General features: G+C 36.5%; 1 protein-coding gene across 2 annotated transcripts in view; it reads left to right on the top strand.

The window, feature by feature from the left end:
* LOC139135075 (phosducin-like protein) overlaps positions 1-20,675 on the top strand; it is an 86,521-nt gene that overhangs the window by 5,204 nt on the left and 60,642 nt on the right. For both annotated transcript variants that reach the window (XM_070702304.1, XM_070702303.1), the window contains 2 exons: positions 5,378-5,503; positions 6,534-6,664. In XM_070702304.1, the coding sequence (XP_070558405.1) occupies positions 5,378-5,503; positions 6,534-6,664 (257 nt within the window). The remainder of the gene's footprint in view (positions 1-5,377; positions 5,504-6,533; positions 6,665-20,675) is intronic.

Raw genomic sequence — 20,675 nt, forward strand, 5'->3', positions numbered from 1 at the left:
CATTTGTATCTTCAGTGTGCTTTCTCTGAGTATGTACAGTCTCAACTTATTCAACAGAACTCACAATGTTAATCAAAGATATCTACCTTCTTCATCAATACATGTGTCACAAAAGGTTATTCTCCACATAACACAGCAGAGCTCTGTCAACTGTTGAGTTGCTTGTTCTTTCAAAACTGCTGGTCAGACATTGGTTTACAAGTCCCTAGGATGACCTAAGTGAGATAATTTCATACAGTCAGGAAATACTTAATTTAGTATCCATGTCTATAGTAGCTTCAGGGACATTGGCCCTATGTTTAATATATGATGTTTTCATTTCAAGAGAACATGCAGCAGTTTTCTCACCAAATCGATGACAGCTGTTTTATATAACATGCACTTTATACTATAAACTATGAACTTGCAAAAATTAACTCAGCAGTCAAAGATTTCCAAATAGGGCATAAAAGTATTTTTTGTAATTATGTCCAGTGTGTCCAGTCTGAAAATCTTGCACATTCTATGATAGAATCTTTATTGTTCCGTACACAGCCATTGCCGAAAATTTAATTCAAAGGTTCTGCAATGCATTTGTCATATTCATTGAAAATTCACATTCTATTCACATCAAAGTTTAATTTCCTCTTGAAGATTTGATGATTTCACAGCTTCCTTTAAAGTTGTAGTTCAACACTCCCAGGGCAAACTATAAAGCTCTACATGCTTCAAACATTTCCCAATTTACAGCTTTAAGTAATGTGTGTGTCATTCTGCCTGAGAACATATAACCATTATTCATCACACTTAGTAAATCAAGACTTTCCTATGCATCAGCAGGGGGGCAAAAACCTCCATATTTATTGTGGAACTTAATTAATCTTTCTCTTGGGTCATTGGTCAGCTGATTGTCAATTATGCACAACAAGATTTCGCTTCCCTCACATGTGAAAAGTCCGTCAGAACTTCAATTGTAAAGAGGAATTACAGCTTCCATTCCTGAAATTTCCTTCGCAATAAAAATAGTCACAGAGCACAAACCAGGATTGATCACGGGATCAAAGAGCAGATTTATGATAATTGTTCAAGTATAGAGGCATTTTTTTGCTTTGTGACTGCCGGCCTATAACAGAGCTTTTTTTAACTTCTTCACACGCAAGCCTTTATCGAGCATTCGCACAGTGTTACAATTTCTCATCCAGTGATTCAGGCTGTTTTTCCATGCAATCAGTCTGTCATAAAGTTTAGAATCGTGTTGTGACTGACGATAAAGTAACATTTTCAGAGAGAACTACAGTTAGCATACATATTGCAAATTATAGTACACCGTCAACCATTTACTGTGTAGTCAATTTTGAAAAGGCTTTTCTCGTTTATACCAGTACTGTCTTCATCACTTCTTCCATGCATCATACAAGTATTTTAATGAGACCAATATTTTTGTCAATGTTATATCAGTTCAATGTGCTGTTTCTGTTTTATCACTGAAATAACATCATTCATTATTTTAATTTCTATCAATATATATTCTCATTATTTCTATCAATTATAATGAAGTGCGTTCCAAAATAATAAAATTGCAGGGTTTTTTTTCCTGAAAAAGAAATTATTGCGTGGTGATGTGATGACAGACCATTTAACATTTTTACGGAGAAAATTAACACGGCGGTACACTTTGTAAAAATGAAGTGAAACTATGGAATGATGGCTTATGGAGTGGTTTCCTCAAGTTTAGTAATGCACAATTAAAAAAAGTACTCTAAATCTTTTGTTTCCTTTCAGCAGATATAATCTATACTTTCAATTGCTTTTTTCAGATCTATGAAAATAAATTATACAAAAAGTCTCTTGATTAACACAGAGTGTATAGAGAATAGTTTGTTTCAACCTCGTCACAAACAATACTACACTGAGACGAGAGTGATTCAGCTTCACTGTAAAAAATATCTTGTGTGTACAGACTCTTGATAGTGCCAAGTACATGCAATTTATGGGCTTCTTCAACATGAGCTGGCCAGTATGTTGTTTCTCAGAAAGTCACAGATGTCTGCAGCCTATATTAAACATCCTAATATTCTTCACTGATAACAGTTACTGGTACTCCAGAATCAAATGTAATTTTATTTCAAAAAGTTCAGAACAACTTGTGAATGAACCAAGTCAAAGCCCAGCAGGAGGTGAAAAATTGCAACACCGTGTAGAAAATGTGGCTATGTAACACCCAGTTCACAGAAACTAACATGGCTGCTACAGGGCTCGAAATAATACCTGTCTGCCTGTCCCGGACAAGTGAAATTTGGCCTGGGACAAGTAGTTTTGAAAAGTACTTGTCCAAGTGGACAGGTAGGTTTTTTCAGCCTGCAACCAGTATTTCAACCTATTGACTACAGCAAAAAATTTATAAGTTTAAATTTATATAACAGCGTTTCCGTTACAATTTCAAAACCTGCGTACGATTTTACGCAACTTGGTTTTATTTGCGTAAAATATATCAACAACGCGTATGGTGTCGTTGGGAATCGGTATCTGAAGTGAGTTGGGCAGTCTTTTCTGTCGAACTTGGGGGTTTCCTTTAATGCGCATGCTCTATTAACAAAAAACAATAACGTGGGGGGCTTCAAGGTATAGCAACTTGCAATGCCGTGATGCATGTCTCGTATATGATCGTTGAGCAGCCTAATGACTTCATGTTCAAAGAAAATACTTTCTGACAATGAAATTAGTGTTTTCAAAGGGCCAACAAAAAGCAGATACTGATCAAAGTCCAGCGGGACCTCTCAAGATGCAACCCTACAGAGTGTAAATCGTCACCCGTAAACACTTTCCAAATAACATGCGACCTAATGACCATGATTAACTGTATTGTGTTACCAACAACGTAGACTCGATGGATTCTCGAATTTTTTGCATCTGTAGTGTCATTGTCTGTACAGAACTGATTGACATGATGCTTTGTGATGATGAAATAAAATGTTTCATAAAGAGTTGCAGTCCGCTAAAGTCTAAAATGTTGCAATATCATGATAATGTCACTTGCAAGCAGGTGCATAAGCATATGTTCTATTTTTGTCCTGCATTGAACCACGTTGACTTGAGGCAATGTAGTGCAAGCCAAGTACGTCCGTATCATGGGGCGGCATTTCTCAATGCGTATTAGTTTACGCAGTCATGATTTTTTTTGCATATTTCAGACTATTTTGCGTAAAATACGCAGGATTTTGCGTTAACGGAAACACAGTTACAGCAGATACCTTTACAATTTTGAAAATCATTATTTGGATATTTACCTGTAAGAAAAAAGTAAAAATAAAATTCGATAATATCTAATCACTGTTTACAGGAGGCAGCCATATTGATTTCTAAGGTCACGTCTCAAATCTCTTAGATTGGGAGATTCTCAGAGCTATCTCGACACCGCTGTTACGCCAGTTTGCATATGATACAGGCATGAGTTTGTTGAATTGAATTGAAACTAGTATAGTTTCTTAGAATAAATTATGCCATTTTGGACAGGTACTTTTCTCACTGGGACAGGTACTTTTTATTTTGACTTGTCCAATGGACAGGTGGTTGAAAAAAGTATTCGAGCCCTGTGCTATTAACATAAATTTTATTTGCAGGTTCTTTTTTGGGGGGTATAACTGGTTATGTGCGACAGTGCCATAAATTAGAACAAATTTTATATTATCTCCACCAAAAGTTTATAATGAACCAAACCATTCAACCAAGCAAACCCTTAATCTTGTGATTAACCCTAGTGCTATAATTTTTCCCACCAAAATTTTACAATGTAGCTCAACATTTTACAAATTTTTATTAATTTTTCGGCAATTGTTTTCATAATTTTTTACCGAATGGACATTGCATTTTATTGGCTACAGTTTTTTATCAAAATTTTGGCAAAAATCTGAAAAAATTGACTGGGGTATATTTTATGAAGGTGGCAAAAAATTGACTTGGGCACTCAAATGTTTGAACTATTGGGCCTATAGCCTTATTACTTGTGGTAAGGTATTGTGCCATATTCACAAGTGAGTTTCTTTGGATAGACTGATTTGAAGGAAATATGCAGTGTACTCTTCCCTACAGAAAGCTGCAAATTTTATGTTGATGAAATGTCAAAAGTATCGATTTGAAATACCTGTATTTTTACCACGTGTTAGCCAAAAAAATATTGTCATTGAAAATGTTAGGATCCTTCCCAATTCAAGCCGTGCCTCCTTTCCTGGCACAGTGACGTGTTCCTCACTGCATCTGGTGCATCCAACCGTTCCTTGTGAAGGTGAAAGGATTAACACTGACCTTGATCTTGAAGGTCAAACTCCTTTACCTGCTGCATTTTTTGAGCATTTGCCTCAGCTGGAAAATTGAAATTACCCTTGAATTGTGACTCCATTTTCTGCATTTCAAAATTGTCTCCACTCAAGAACAGCTTCTGACATGTTTTCTGAAGCTGTGTCATGATTGAGGTCAAGTTTGAAGGGCAGACATGCTTATATTGTACTGTTGAAGCACGGAACTCAATGTTGAACACATAATTTGATTGATCATATATATATATATATATTATATATATATATATATATATATATATATATATATATATATTATATATATATATATATATATATATATACTATATCTATATAATATATATATATATATCTATATATATATATTTTTGTTATATATAATTTGTCTATTTATATATTTTTTTTATATATATATATATATATATATATATATATAATATATATATATATATATATATATATATATATATATATATATATATATATATATATATATATATATATAATATATATATATATATATATGTCATATAGTGCCTTCAAACTTACCAGATTTCAGACATGATATTCATGTAGGTCATGATAAATTGTGAATCCCATCCAGTAACAATATTCTAATGATTCAAATGCTGTGTAGGTCTGTAAGTTGAACCCAAAACATTTCAAGTTGACAGCGTGCTTTGAAGTTTTGTGAAGAGAATCCTAGCCGCTGTCATTGACTCAAAGTTTAAAATTGCTGCAAAGTTGAAGAAAAAAGAGTTCTAGCTTCAAATTATCATGGATCCATGTGGGAGAGTTTGCCTTAATATCCACCATTACTCATCATAGAGTTCATGAATGCATGGGTGGTGAAGATTAGCTAGCAGTAACAAGGCCACAAGCCATTACCTAGCAGGCATTACACAGTACAATGATAGAACCTCTAATTTACTTAAAAGATACATAAATACCCATTTTATGTATTTTATCTCAATCTTGATGCATTGGCTGACCTTCAGTTTGAGCACCTCCCCTCTTTACTCTTAATCAGCGTAGATGTGGGGGTCATTTTCCTTACCTATGCCAATGATTGTTTTACCATTTAGACTGGTCCCAAGGGCGTACTGGAAGACTGGAGAAGATATAAACAACTGGAAAATGAAAACCGCAAAGAGCAAGAAAAGGAAAAGCTACTGCTGGCAAAGAAGCTCGCTGCCACATGCCGGACAAGTGTAGGTTCAAATGTCTACCATAACAAAGTCTGAGCTGCTACCCGGCGGTCCAAACAGAAAAATTTGTGCAGAAACAAAAGTCTACCCATGATAAATTTATATTAAATCTTTGAAAATAAGCCACTCAGCTAAAAGAGAATTTTGTTTTCAAATTTTTTATTGGTAATTCTTCATGTCACTGATATCTCTCTGTGCAACCATACAGAATGCACCATACCTACATAGAGACAGATGGAGGGAATAGAGAAAGATTTGTGGTTTGATCTGACTTAGATGGATTGTCTTTCATCATCCTTTGATAATGAAACACCTGGATACCGTTTTTGTGTTCAGTATCTAAATACTTCCTTTTCATTCATCGAAGATTGAGTGGTGTGTTTCCAAATCGGCCATTTGTCTACACATGCGATAATCTCTGCTGATGTACCAGTAGACCTCCATTTGTCTTGCTATTGGCATCCATCATTTTGTCTTGATCAGAATGCTGATAGTGCTTGAACGGATATTTGATCTGAGGCACAGATACCAATACTCCATAGCTCAGTTTGACTGTTTTCATCAATAGGACTGTTTGCAAATTATGTTATTCTACTCATATTAATATATTCAACAAATACACACAATGATAAACTCAGATTACATTTTGGAAATTACACATGCAAGAATGTTAGAAAGGCAATGTAATGCCAGTAGCAAAAGCCAACGAAATGATGAATACCGGTACTAGAAAAGACCTTTAAATAACTCAGACTACAGGCTGCAACAACAGCCACACATGTAAAGTGACAAATTTTGTCAGGATTTCTTGCAGAAGTGTCTGATGTCGCATGCATGAAACTATACCTATCTAAGTAACAAACCTGCATCCACAAAAAAGTCCAAAAGTATTCAACGATTTTAGGATGTGTACGAAATAAGTGCTCTCATATCTGACACACCAACTTTAATAAAGAAATAAAAATCAGGTCTCTTGTCTGTTACTGGTTTTAATTTCCTTGTTGAGCTAGTTGATCTTGTCTCTCCTTCACAGCGTGATGATGACAGGGAGAAGGAGACGGAAGAGCAGCAGTTGTTGGAGCTGGAAGCCGAGCTGGAAGATGAATTCCTCCACAGGTACAGATTACAAAGGATGGAAGAAATGCAGAGGCAGCTACAAAACAAGTGAGTGACTTTGGGAAGAGTCTGTAGTTCATATCTGAACCTGAATCTGAATCTGACTTTGGTTGGAATGACAGGCACTCAGGTGTGAATGTCGCTGCATATTGGTGAAGCAAATGTGTGCAGCTAGAGAATTGCCATAACTGTTTTGGTGAATTTTCCCCGTCAAGTCTTTTCTTAATTTTCCCAATCAGATTATTGCATGTCCGTGTCGGTGTTCAATTACTGAGCAAATCAATCAAAACATCTTGGCATTCATCAAGTAGTTTGTTTCAGTTCACCGAATCGATCCATTTGACCCGGTCAGGTCTGCATGGGCCATGTCATGTACTGACAGTTCCCAGGTCCATCTGATGGAATTACCATTTCAATCTGTAAGAGATGAAATGAAACCATATTCCCAGTTCCACTTTTCAGGCAATATGGCAATTGAGAGGTTTGTTCAAGTGTTTCTTTGTCATTCATTTGGAACTCCTCTGTGCATCTTAACTTCGATGCCAAAGATTGAATTATCATTCAGAGTACAGTCTAGATCTCTGATTCTGAACGTGGGTTCTCTGCAATCAAGAATAGCCGGGGATTCAAATTCTTTGCTCGTCTCAGAGAGCATCACTGAAATACATGCCAAGGATATAAGGACCAAAGACTACAACCATAAAGACAGAAAACATGATTGTTGACATTCTGCAAAGTTCTCAGACATTTTAAAGGTATACAGTCACCTGTAATCTACATCATATGCCCATATATTGTCAAAGGGGCATTCCTTGGTATTCAAAATGCCCATGTGAGGGCGCTGTTTTTAAAAAGCGGCCACTCGCTTAAAATCTGTGATTGGTTAGATTTTCTATTTCCATGGTAACAGTGGCAAAGTTGGAACAGGTGACAGTATACCTTTAGTATGCAAGTGTAGTCCGTTCTTGGCTGAATTATAGACCCTCTAGAAAACATGTTTTCTCAAGGGTTTATGGTTTAATTGTTTGGTTGCATAAGTTGGATAGCTGAAATTGATTTAATTAACTCAAATATAGGCAAGATATTTACACTGACAACATTGAATGCAAACGGTCTCGGTTCCTTTGTCTAGACAAAACATCTGTTAAAAAACTTTTGAAGATATAGCTGTCAATATATGTTGGTACTTCTAATATGGATGTTTCCTTTCAAAAAATTAATTGCAAAATTGGAAAGAAATGGAAAGTTTTTCTGTGTCGTTTCAGTTTTCAAGCAATCTGTCCCTGAATGTTCACTCTCATTCGCATACACTGACATGAGCATTATAACATACAGAGGGCTGGATATGTGCCAGACTCATACCACAGTATAGATATTCCCTGGATATGAATGCTTGTTATCTGCTTTCTTGCGGTCCTTATCGATATTGATTTGTCAAAGTAGTAACTGAACGTCCTCTGGAGACTCATCCTGTCAGCAATATGTATCTGTCATGATAAGCATTTTTCACTTTGCCGGGTCATGGTTCTCCAGGAGGGGGAAAAAATCCCCACTCAGTTGATAAGATATTCGGACTTTGTCACGCTCTTGGTGACAAATTGATTCTGCTTTTATCATCACACTCTGGTGGCCTTTCAGAAATGAGCATATTCATCATTTGTTTCCCCCCGTGTTTTAAGAACCGCAGATCTGGCACACTAAAGATTACATGTTGACAGAGACCCACCAACTCTTTCATCTCATATTTTACATTATTGTTTCACCAAATGCAGACATTGTTAATCTGTGGACGTTCTTTTGTACATCGCATACTTATTTTTTTTCTCTGGCGTGACTGTGTTCGTACTTGATAAGTTTCAGGACAATGCCAGGGAAACATCATGTGAATAATGCACACAGCCCATAATCATGTACTGTAGCCTTCCTGTAGAATCAAGAAAAGTGAATGATCTTTGCCAGTTTGTTTTCTATCACATCATGAAATCAGTGAAAATCAGAAGTATTTTGCAATAAATTCATGTATCCACACAAACTTTTGTAGTAGATCCTATTTTACGCTGTTAAGGAATTAGAACAGCTATTGCATGCAGCTGCCAATAAGATTGAATGTTGTGGGCATGAGCAGTAGGTGCCAGGGAGTACAAGGAGATGCATAGTAGTTACTGATCTGCATGTGACTTGAGTTGCTAAACAGAGAAAATCCTACAAGTGATTGTCAACAGTTGATACGACACTGTGCATGTACTGACTCTGTAATTACAACTGCCAATTGCATCGATCTCAGAAAGTCTACAGGCAAAGCAAATCAACATTCTGGAACCGTTCTCTCACATTCCCACACTGATGATGAAATTTTCCAGTCATCAGATCATTAATGCATACAAACGAGGAATTCCAGAGGTGTACAGTGCACAGGTTTTTAAATTTGTATCACTTTGTAGCCAAGGTCTTTGTCTTTCTCTGTGTGGAAAGCCATGGAAAATTTGTGGGACTTAGATAGAAACCTGGTTCTTGTATGAGAAATGTCAAAACTGTTCTGCAGTCATCATCTGTTGTCATCTCACAGCAGTGTGTCTTCAGTTAGTCTGATTTCATCCCAGTAAGGTAATCCATATCACAGACGAATGTGACATTTGGTCTTCAAGTTGATCTGCAGGAAAATCATTGTCTTTCATGTTTCCTGGCGATGACTTGCACGTAAATTTGACCTATCAATATCAATGCTGATTATTTATCTCTGAAACATTCACAATTTATCCCTATAAAATACAATCTCAATGGTTTTGGGCCAGACAGGGTTAAATATATATATATATATATATATATATATACACACACACACACACCACACATACACACACACATACACACACACATATATACTGGTATATATATATATATATATATATATATATATATATATATAATATATATATATATATATATATATACACACACACACACACATACACACACACATATACCGTATATACTGGTGTGTGTATATATACCGTATTCCTCCGATTCTAAGACCCCTTTTCAGAACCAAAGATGACGAAAAAGATATGGGGGGTCTAATAAACGGATGTCACGCGAAATCGAACGTCGAAGTTAATTTATACTAATTTATGCAATGTTATGCAAATTTTTATGCCAATGATTTTTTGATTCACGCTACAGACAACTCATACTTTGTGATATCGACTCATGGCCATGCTGTGTAGATACTGGCAGTCGAATCTGTACAAGTATAAATTAATGGAGATCCACAAGTCTTGAAATATAACGTATTTGCCATACCTTCTTTTACTAAACAATACGATAGCAATAAATCTTTGTATTTCGTGAATAGATAATCACCACGAAACTTTGTACGACAAGTACGTTCCTCAGCAACAGCTAGCTCCCCCATAGCATGCATACATGGCCACAAAGGTCAGACAATGAGTGAAGGGAAAGTCCCTGAAGTTCCGCTGGCTGTGATTGGTCAATTTACGCAATAGGTCAAAGGTGTCAGTGCATGAGGTCAAGGTAAAATTCTGTTCAGTGGGATGATGTCCGTCCGCCCGATGTTTTCTATGTACGATTTTCATTTACTGTACTCCTTAAAATAAACAATCAATTACACGTCGTGAGTTTTATTATTTTGCTCCTAGTTTCAAAAAGTCTAACCGTATCTCGAAACGAAATGTGATCTTACGAACAGGCAGGCTCGAACAGGTAAAGTGTTGAGGCATCGGCTGGCCGAGACGAAAGATTGCTGCCCAATCTGCTTTATATTTGATGTGTTGAATTTTTGGCAATACACCCTGAAGTTTTTTTATTACTTGTATCGATGACCGAAATGTCTCCTGATGTGGAATTCAATCATCTATGATCAACAGTTCGGAATATGGTACGATCATGCACGTTTTTGATCTAACTGTAAGTGTATAGGGCCGTTTAAGCTTATGAAGTTGGGTATTTTTCCCTCGCATAACTTCGAAAGCGTGCATAATCTTGAAAATCTGTTACACTATCGTTCTACTCATTGCTGGGACTAGTTAAGGAAAGGACACACACAAATGCCGTTCAAACAATAAATACCTTCATTACATGAGAAAAACTACAAAATTGATGAAACATAAACGGAAGAAATTCAAAGAATTTTCAGTTCATGCGCGGAAGAAACTTTGGATATCGCGTTTCGTTTGTCAACACAATAATTGCCCTCTTCATCTAAGTCAAACCAGTCGAAGTCGATATCATCGTCATTAAGTCTTTTTGAAAGATTTTACGATGCCAATGATAGCCTATTTCTATTTTCACTGGTTGCTTATACGGTAAAGTTGAACGTAAGAGAAAACTTGCAGCGCTTCACAATGATCACAAAAGAAAGCTTACGTGATAGAAATCTGTTGAAAAATCTTTTTATACTTTAATGGTAAATTTGAACGTAAGAGAAAACGTGCAGCTATTCACAATGATCACAAAAGATACCTTACCTGATAGAAAACTGTTGAAAAAATCTTTATAAGCACACCATTTAAAGAGCAACTTTTTCATGTGCCGTAGTCTTTTGCCTCAGTAGTATGAAAACAAAAGTGTAAAAGTTGAGCGAAGCAAGTTCAAAGCTCGTGTCATTCACACGTCCCAAATTTTCTATTGATAACGGCAACAAAAGGATTTCCCGACATCGTCACAAGATCCTATAAAAATGCGTCGATTTATCGTAGACTTTATGATGCCGAAAAGTCATAAGACAGTGCACGGTCGTCATGGGCAAGAAAAAAAGTAATTATTAAAATCATTCTCGCTGTCGGCATGCCTAACTACCGTCGCAATCAGCTAAAACTTGGTTTGCCGTATGAACTTCGCCGAGATGCAGACAACATACACGATCGAAATGCTGTAGCCGTCGTTCAAGATGGTTGCAAAGTTGAAAGTTTGAAGCGAGATGTTTGAAGCGAGATGCAGCACTCATACCGGGCACGGTTACTTTCGAATATCATCGATCGTGACGTGTCAGTCAACAAAAAATACTACTTGAAGGCAAAGAAGAAAGCATTCATCCATTCTCCAAGAGTTGGCATGGCAGAGAAATGTCACGTCGGTGTTTTGGCAAATAATGCGGCTGTACCTCTGCTAAAGCAACCAGTCCGAGGTACTGTTTTCACCGTACATATTCACTAAAACAGATCAAATCATGCCGCTGACCAAAAAAATGAAACGGCCCTTTTAAGGGCCACAACAGTCTCCAAAAAGAGAACTACTGATACCCAAACTTTTTTGTGTTTGTATGAGTGTAAATTGTGTTTATTTGATCGTGATGAAATGAGCGAATCGTACTTGATCGACAAGTCCGAAAACCCGACTATCCTAAATGTTCATGGTAGCCAAATTGCATCGAAATGTTCGATTCGTACATAATCAGATGTTGAAAAATCTGCTTATTTTGATGGTAGCAAAATGACAGTAACGAAAAGACGACATTGTACTAGATCGAGACGCTAAAAAATCCAACTCTTTTATATTGTTCATTTACGGTAGGTAGTGAAATCCAAGTGTAGTTTTATCGCCAGGAAATGATAGCACTGTTCCCGATTGACATGTTCCAAACCCTAACAATAGTGTGCGTGTGTGTGTGTGAGGTTTGATACTTCACTTTGACACTTGTTTGTGACTTTGATAAGCAGCGTAGGTGTTGTGGATATCCTGGTCTCGTTACATGACAATGGCTCTATTGTTCCAGTCAAAATTCGGGTGTACCCCCCTGGGGGTCTTATAAACGAACTAACAGCTAATTACTAATTGATAAAATAATCCTGGGGGGTCTTATAAACGGGCGGGGTCTTAGAATCGGAGGAATACGGTATATATATATATATATATATATATATATATATATATATATATATATATATATATATATATATATATATATATATATATATATATACCTGGTATATGATTTCAGTAAGATGAAAAGGTAGGAAATTTCTAGTATTTCCCTGTAATCTTGAAAGAGAGTTGCGATAACAGAACTGTCAGCTGATTTACTGTTGCTGGTCTCACAAACAAGACTGGAAAAATACAATTTAAAAACTAATGGTTTTTCCAATTTTCCAATTCCTTTCACATAACCTTGGTTGTGAAGTCTGCTATTTCAGCAGTATTTTCGATGATCTCACTGTATAAGGATATCATATTTCTTTCAATGTTGAACTTCTGAATTTTGTCAAGGGTCAATGCCGTTACAAATTTGCAGATATGTACAGTGTCGATAGGAATTTAGGAGAAGGTATGGATTTGCTGGCTTTGAAATCAGATATGAACACATAACACAGCCAGATATTTTTGAAGAGGGTGGTTCTTCCTTAATGCCCTAAAATAGCCTTCTCAAGTCAATGAATTCAATCTGTATGATGAAATACGTGAAATTAGGAAAGTATCCTCTTTGCCTGCATTACGTGGGGTTAATATCAAAGCATCAAGCATCACAGACATTGAAATTTATCACTGAATAACAGTGAAATCGGAAAAATATCCACTTTGCCTCCATTAGCAGCTGTCTAAATTCCCCTGCGTCACGAATGACTTTGAAGTTTGAACTCTGGAAGTAGTGAAAGATGAAATAGCCTCCACACATCTGTGAAAAAAGGCTTCACAAAAAGAAATCCCTATGGGTCGTATCAGATGTCTTAGACTGTGAATGAATCAACTCCCCGGGGGGCTGGCGTACAGAATGTGAGCGTGGTTGGAGTCAACTGTGACGCCATCAAAGAGATGCAGATTTATTGTCAAAGTGTCCTTTTTTTTGCTCTGATTCAGCGAGACTGCCTGGTAATGCATTTTATTCTGTAAAAGAACTTTTAAATTTATACCCAAAGAAGTGTTCCTTTAGAAGGACAAGAACCTATTGGTACTATGAAGAAATAAAATTGCAAAGAGCTGCTTGAGCTTTTTCGGTATTCAACTCACCGTGAAATACAATTTGCCCGCCGCCAATTTCTTTAAGTCTGAGAGTTATTTTCAAATTTGCTAAGGTTCCAAATTTGATACATGTAAGCATATAAACAATTGCAAATTAAGTCAAAATACTTACAAGTGTATCGGCATATAACGTATCAGTTTGCAAGTACCCTTGACTGAGCTCTAGTGGTTTGGTATGTTCCTCGCTGATGAAAGTGGATCTCTAAATTCAATTTAGCAAATAGCCTCATGGATATTTTTGTAATTCATTGCTTTACCCGTCCAGGGGTTTCATCAAGAGCCGGCAGCCGGCGAAATTGACCGGTTACTCTCACGATTTCGCCGGCTACTTTTTCGGAAAATTTGAACTCTTTCATCGCTGAAATATTTTTGACCTTCTGAAATGATACGGACAAGTTTCACAAACTGTGTAGTCAAACTTTGCAACGGCTTTTATGTGAATCAAAATTTAGAAGATGAGCGACTACTACGATGCAGCACGGTCTTGCCTACATTGTATACTGCCTTAATAAAAATCAGAATTGCAACGGACGATTGTATTGCTACCTGAATTGCTGATTCCATGTGGTGACCTTTATAAGACAATGAAAACGTGCGTACTACACCTGTCGGCTGTCATTAGCTCAATTCAAAATGGTCGATGAACAATGAAGACGGAAGCGATCGCAAGGTCAAGCTTCTTTGTACGATCTTCGGTTTTGAAGTGGACCAAGAAACAAGAGAAGGATAATTATGTAGATTTAAACTGTTTTCGAAGACAATGACCTGATTTTTTTCTCGCGAAAAACTTCCCGATTACAGTTCGAATTTTAGTAAGCCGACGTGCGTTGCACCGTGGTAGGCGTAAATGTCAAGGTATATAACCAGCTAGACGTATTATATACTGCTTTTCGGTCTATCGACGCAAATAAAAACGTCACCCAGAGAGTGATTAAAATACGATCAGACCACTAAAATTCACTTTTTACAGCTCACAAAGCGATCGTCAAGTTAAATCCAAATGTGAGCTTCTGACAACGTACTAATTTTCATATCCTATATCAAGGTTCTTACTTTGCATACCCATATAGTCAAATAACCTTGAGGGTCTTTGTTTCTATTTGCGAAATATGGTAATGATTGTCAGTTTTTATCGTTATTGTTAAATAAATCATCCTTTTACCTCCCCAGTGGTATAAAAGTTCGTCATCTACAGATTGCCATACCAAACATCAGGGTTCTTACATTAATTTTTAAAGCATAACATTATACATTAATGAAAATTTTCTCATTTACTGTGCTTAAAATATCAGTGTTTCATCCCGGATGGCATCAACAATGGGGATTTCCCCCTTTAATAGAAAATTTCGGGGGATTTCACCAGTTCATGTGTTCTACTTGTACCTCTACATTTCATTGGGGGAGTGGTCCGCTTGACAAATTATTTGGGGTGCAAACATTTCAACAGAGGGGGAATCCCCTAACCCCCTGTCTAGATGTAACACTTATGACATCGTCTACAATATCAAATTTATATCATTAATAATAGTGAATTATTATAGTTTACCTCCCAAAAGCATAGAGGTTCTTAGGTTCTAAGACTTCAGTTTTCTTTGTTCAAAATATCGTCAACATTACCACATTTTATTATTTGTAATTATGAATTATCATATTTAGGCCTAATCTCCCAGGTAAAATGGCTTTTATGATATGAACACAAATTGCCCTGGAACACTGCTGACAATTCTCCTGAAAATACTAGAAATTCATGTGACTGTAAGCTGTAAAAAGTGAATTTTAACTCATTTTTCAGGGTTTCCGGCCTTCGGCCGGGAGGGGGAACACCCCCTCCCGGACCCTCCCCCACGATGACCGCTTTGTGGTCATGGCAGCTGTTAGCCGCCTACTTTTTCATTCTGGCCCCCTACTTCAAAACTTAATGAAACCCCTGCCGTCTCTGAACAATTCATCATTATCATAAAATTTGCAGTCAGCTCATTGAGGTCAATAGCTCTGATCGCAAATAACATCATTTTTTTCTCTCATTAATATGCATAAATAAATATTTGTCCGCATTTTCTGTATAAATGACAAAAATAAAACCTGCTAGAGTAACAATGGCCACTAAAAGTCACACTAAATCGTATGAATTTGTGGCTCAGACTAAAAGCTACAACAACAAAATTTGTCGGAATTTTGGGCAGCGTTGTCCGATGTCGCACACATGCAGCTATATTTAGTAGCAAACCTGAAATCGTGATCAACCATATAAAGTTCAAGATGGACTATAAAATTCAAGATGTGAAAGAAGAATTTTAGCAATAACGTAATCTGAGAGGTCAGGTGGCGAGAGAAAATGAGTGCCAAAGTACAGGCTTTCATTTACTTTACTTTATGTTCCCCTAGCAAGCCATGATCATATTTGCTGCGTCTATCGAAACCAGCTCACATGCATAAGAACTAATCCCCCAGTGATACAAGAATAGACCCTATATTCCAATATGAATCACAATGCCTCGGGGTTGTTTTTCACCATTCACACAAGAGAGAGATTTAGTCTGGGGGGAAAAAAATACTTCATCCTATTAAATTTACCGTATTTCTTGTGGCAATCTGATTAATAATTTTGAACATTCACGCTGCATAGAAATGATCCCCCCGCTGAGGTATTTCAGTATGATGCATGGTTGATTCACAGAAGAAAGCGAAAAGAATATGAGCCTTATTTACAATTTGGTTTCAAATATTGTGTAGAAGTTGTTTCTGTTCCGAGAAAGACATTGTATTGATTTATACTTATGAATGAAATTTGCTGACAATAAGCTACAGAACGTGTTAAAATAGTAAACATAAAAAGGTCCTGTTTGGTTGGAAAAAAAAACAAACAAAACCAAAATTTCAATATTTGTTGATGCTGCTATCTGCAAAAGCTGATTGAAATGAAATGTTGAATGAAATTTAAGGATAAAACCAAGAATTTTTTGGCGCAGGTAGACTGAGAAGTATTGTGTATGATTAAAAATCTAATACTTCATCGAATCTTTAAAATGAAGCAAAACATAAGGCATGCATAATTTTGTGTACACCAGATTCCTTCATATCTCTAAACATTAACCCTTTTCAGCGTCAATAATATTTAAACAAAGTCAAATTTGAGTTTTCTAGAGGCCTCCCAGAAATGTAAAAATTTTCTGTTGTCTCAGTTTTTTTTAAGGTACTCTTTTTTTTTTCAAATTAAAGCAAAATTCTAGTTATTCTTTAGTTAAAAAATCGAGTTCAGATATTTCCAAAGAAATCTACCAGACAGTTGATGGATGATAAATTTGAAGACAGATTATTCACAGAAGTGATGTGTACCTCTTTTCATAAATGTGCTGTATAGACATTTTGCACATACTGGTACACTTTACATTGTCATCAATGTTCGGTGACTTTGGTGAATTCATATTTTGTACCGGCAAACTGTCTGTATGTCTCCAAAAGTGAAATAACGTTTCCATAAGTGTACGCATTATGAAATTTCAAGCTTTTGTCACTTCCTGTAGAAAAATTGCCATTGAGAAATTAAAATCCAACATATTTCTTCTGTACAACATTGGTGTCCGTGGACTGCAGCCAAATTCCACAAAATTTCCCATGATGCAAGCCCTTGTCCCATGATGCAAGCCTTTGTCATTGTACCATGAGGTTTCTGTCCTTGTCACTTGTTTCTTGAACATGATCACATGGTCATCAAACATGATTCTTCAAAGTTTTCTGATCATCCCATATAGGCATGAGAGTAACTGTATAGAAAATCAAATCCAATGCTGTATACAGCCAACTGTACCTTTTTAAAGCCAACAGATTGTTTTGTCTGTGAGACAGCAGAAATACCTCCACACCGTCACACACTTTCTCATCACCACCCACCCTTGCAATGCGGATGTGTTACCCTCAAGCCTAGGAAGCGGACATCAGGTCATTATTGACCGCCAAACCTTTCCCTTGTAGGGAGCCCTCAATATGCAGCTGACTGTACAGTAGAAGTGAATCACTTCAATCGTCTGTTTTAGTTAGTTTTCTTAAATGCAGTGTACACCTTTGATTCTACCCCTGAGAATTGCTTTGTCCACAGTGATAGTCAGCCACTGTATCGCCCAAGTGCCTTGATTTTGCTTTCCAACATTTATTCCGATAGCCGTCATTACTAACAACCGATCAATCTGGTGCTTTCTCAAATACAAAAAGTGTTATTTTCACTGTTGTCTCTGGATTCTCAAGCATCCGTCAAGTGTTGAGAGACTGAGTACAGGGCAAACACATTTACATGTTTGACTTTAAGCAATTCTTCATGTCAAAATACATGAAGTACCCGTTCATTTTCCAGTATTCAGTTTGTGAAATTCCATCCAAGCTTTATACGGGGATTATTTCTCTTAATTTCAGACATCATGTCTTTGTTTACACTTCTTGCAAAAAATCCACATTAAATTTTTATGAAAACAGATTGACAGGGACTATAGCTAGCCTTACCATAGACGTAGTGGGTTTGTACTGAACCTTATGAATGCGATAAGGTAACAGGCTTGAACTATCTTCACAATGTGAGAGCATTAATAATTTGCACTTCGACTACTTTGACATTTTAGCAAGCTATTTCTGCTTTTCATCATCACAAATTAAGTTCAATATTTTATGATGATCCACTCGCTGAAATAATGGAACTGGAAAAAAAAAATCTTGCATTTATGAGACTATCAATTATTAATGTCCATGCATTTTTGTCCCTTGCACAGATATTGAAGTAAAAATAAACTTGACAGAGGGTTAGGGGGAAAGAGCTAGTCTATTGTATGATTCAGATCATTGAACAAGAAAGGTCATGACCTTTTCAAAACGTGTGTGTGCTGCTGAACTTGATAAGGAGAATCAGAGGATGATCTTACTCGGGGTGTTGACCTTACAGTCTTCTCAGCAAGCAGATCGATGGTTGTCTAAAGTGTTTATAATTGGATCAGGTTTATCCTTCCCAGGAGTGAAATTTTTATGAAGATTTTTCATTATTTCTAAGGTTTTTAGAAAATGCAGCGAGTTTGAATGGTTCTGGTGAAATCCGTGAGGTTTTATTGGAATTTCATTCCGATATCTTGTTACGCCCAGAGGACACATTTGAGAATGTAGTTTTCAACCCATCTCCTCTCATATTAACCAGTGCACTGTGATGCCACTGTTTTCTTCAGTGCACTGTTCCATTGAGAACAAACTGGGGGGGGATGTCCATACTTGTAGAGGATGCTATTATCAAAACTGAATGTGCCCTCATAGAATCTGCCATTGCCAACTTTTACTGTTTCCATGTGAATTGTTGTGCTCAATGCATGACAAAATTAACATTTCTATAACATTTCTTAACATATTTGTTTGTTTATTTATTTGTTTATTTATCTATTTGTGTGTTTTCATATTTATATGCCTTACAGCAGTCAATAATTTGCCTCAAATTTGCATTCTAGGTGATTTTTATCCACTGCTCAAAGCATAAACAATTTCATGTTGGAAAGATAAGGTACCGGTAGAATGCACCTTGGGAAAATATATATTGAGACTCAAACTTTCGTAATACTATTTTGGGCTCATTTTGAAGCTTTTAGAGTAAAACACTTTTGAACGGCTTCTTTTTCAAAATCGAAAAATTGTTCACCATGCAGTCAACAAAGAGCAGCCATTTTGAATTTCAAGTGTCAGGAGAAATCAAGTTTGTCTAGTACCAAATTTTGCATGGTGACCCCAGAGTTTTATTCTTGATTTCAAAGACATAGGTGTAAAGTTCCCTTTCTGAAAGTTTGTGCAAAAGTTTAAGCCTTTCAATTTTGAGGCATGAGCTACCGGAAGTTTAACATCAAAATAAACAATATGTGTTGCCTGCATAAAGGCTTTAAATAGTGTTGATCGCGATTTCAGGTTTGTTACTAAATATAACTGCATGCGCACGATTGTAGGACAACGATGACTAAAATTTGGACAAATTTTGTTGTTGCATGCGCAGCTGTTGTTAAAGCTTGTTGTCTGATCCATAAATTTATACGAATTAGTGTGACTTTTAGTAGCCATAGTAACACTAGGATTGAACATTTTATGCAGAAAATGCGGACAAATATTTATTTATGCACATTAATGAGAGAGAAAAGTGATGTTATTTGCAATCAGCGCTATTGAATAAGTACACCTCAATGTCCTTGTACACATGCATTGTCTGTCCACCACAGACCAAAAAAATATCTGTTGAATCTCAGTCAAAATCCAAAATCAAATAATAGAAACAAGTTTTACAAACTATTTGATTCTCACTAAGGAAAGATTCAAGAACAACCTAAGGAACCAAATTTTTTCCTCAAAAAATGTGTCCAATCTTGGGAACAAAACTGTCGGTGTACCGTTTTTCCTGTACCTCCAGTTTTCAAGCATAAAAACAAATTTTGCAGCATACAGACGACAATCAAGGCTCTATGAAAACCATTCATTGAACACTAATAGACCTAATAAAAAGGATAGCGACTTTCCAAAAGGAAAAAAGATGGACTTACTGAGTTTGTTGCCCTCTTCCTGATAGGGTCACATCTCACTGTCATTGCAGTTAACATATTCCACGTTTTCATTTCCGGGCAGTCTGCCCTGAGTTCGTTTTTTCCATCTTGTATAGAAATCAAGTTTGTATGTCAATGGCTTCTTGGGTTCATGCACTAAAATGCTGTAAAAGCCAGGAAGGATTAAAGAATAATTCCTCAGCTCACTGAATCTACTTTTGCCCATTTTGAAATTTCTTTCCAAAATGCTATGAAGTAAGCCCCAAATACTTTTGTATAGCAATCGTCATCTCACTCAATTACCAGTCTTAATGTTTCATTACAGAGTAATGTGGGTACACTGCTTTTTAGCTCCGCTGTCAGCGACGCGGAGCTTATCAAATAGGTTGATTTTCCGTCGTCGTCCGTCGTCCGTCGACAATTGCCTTCTCCTCTGAAACCGCATGTCCAATTGCTTTGAAATTTTATATGCAGTTCACTTGGGGTGACCTAACTTAAGTTTGTTCAAATCATGGTGAAATTTGCATATTTGTAGTTTTGGG

The sequence above is a fragment of the Ptychodera flava genome, chromosome 6, assembly GCF_041260155.1.
Source record: "Ptychodera flava strain L36383 chromosome 6, AS_Pfla_20210202, whole genome shotgun sequence".
Lineage (NCBI taxonomy): Eukaryota > Metazoa > Hemichordata > Enteropneusta > Ptychoderidae > Ptychodera > Ptychodera flava.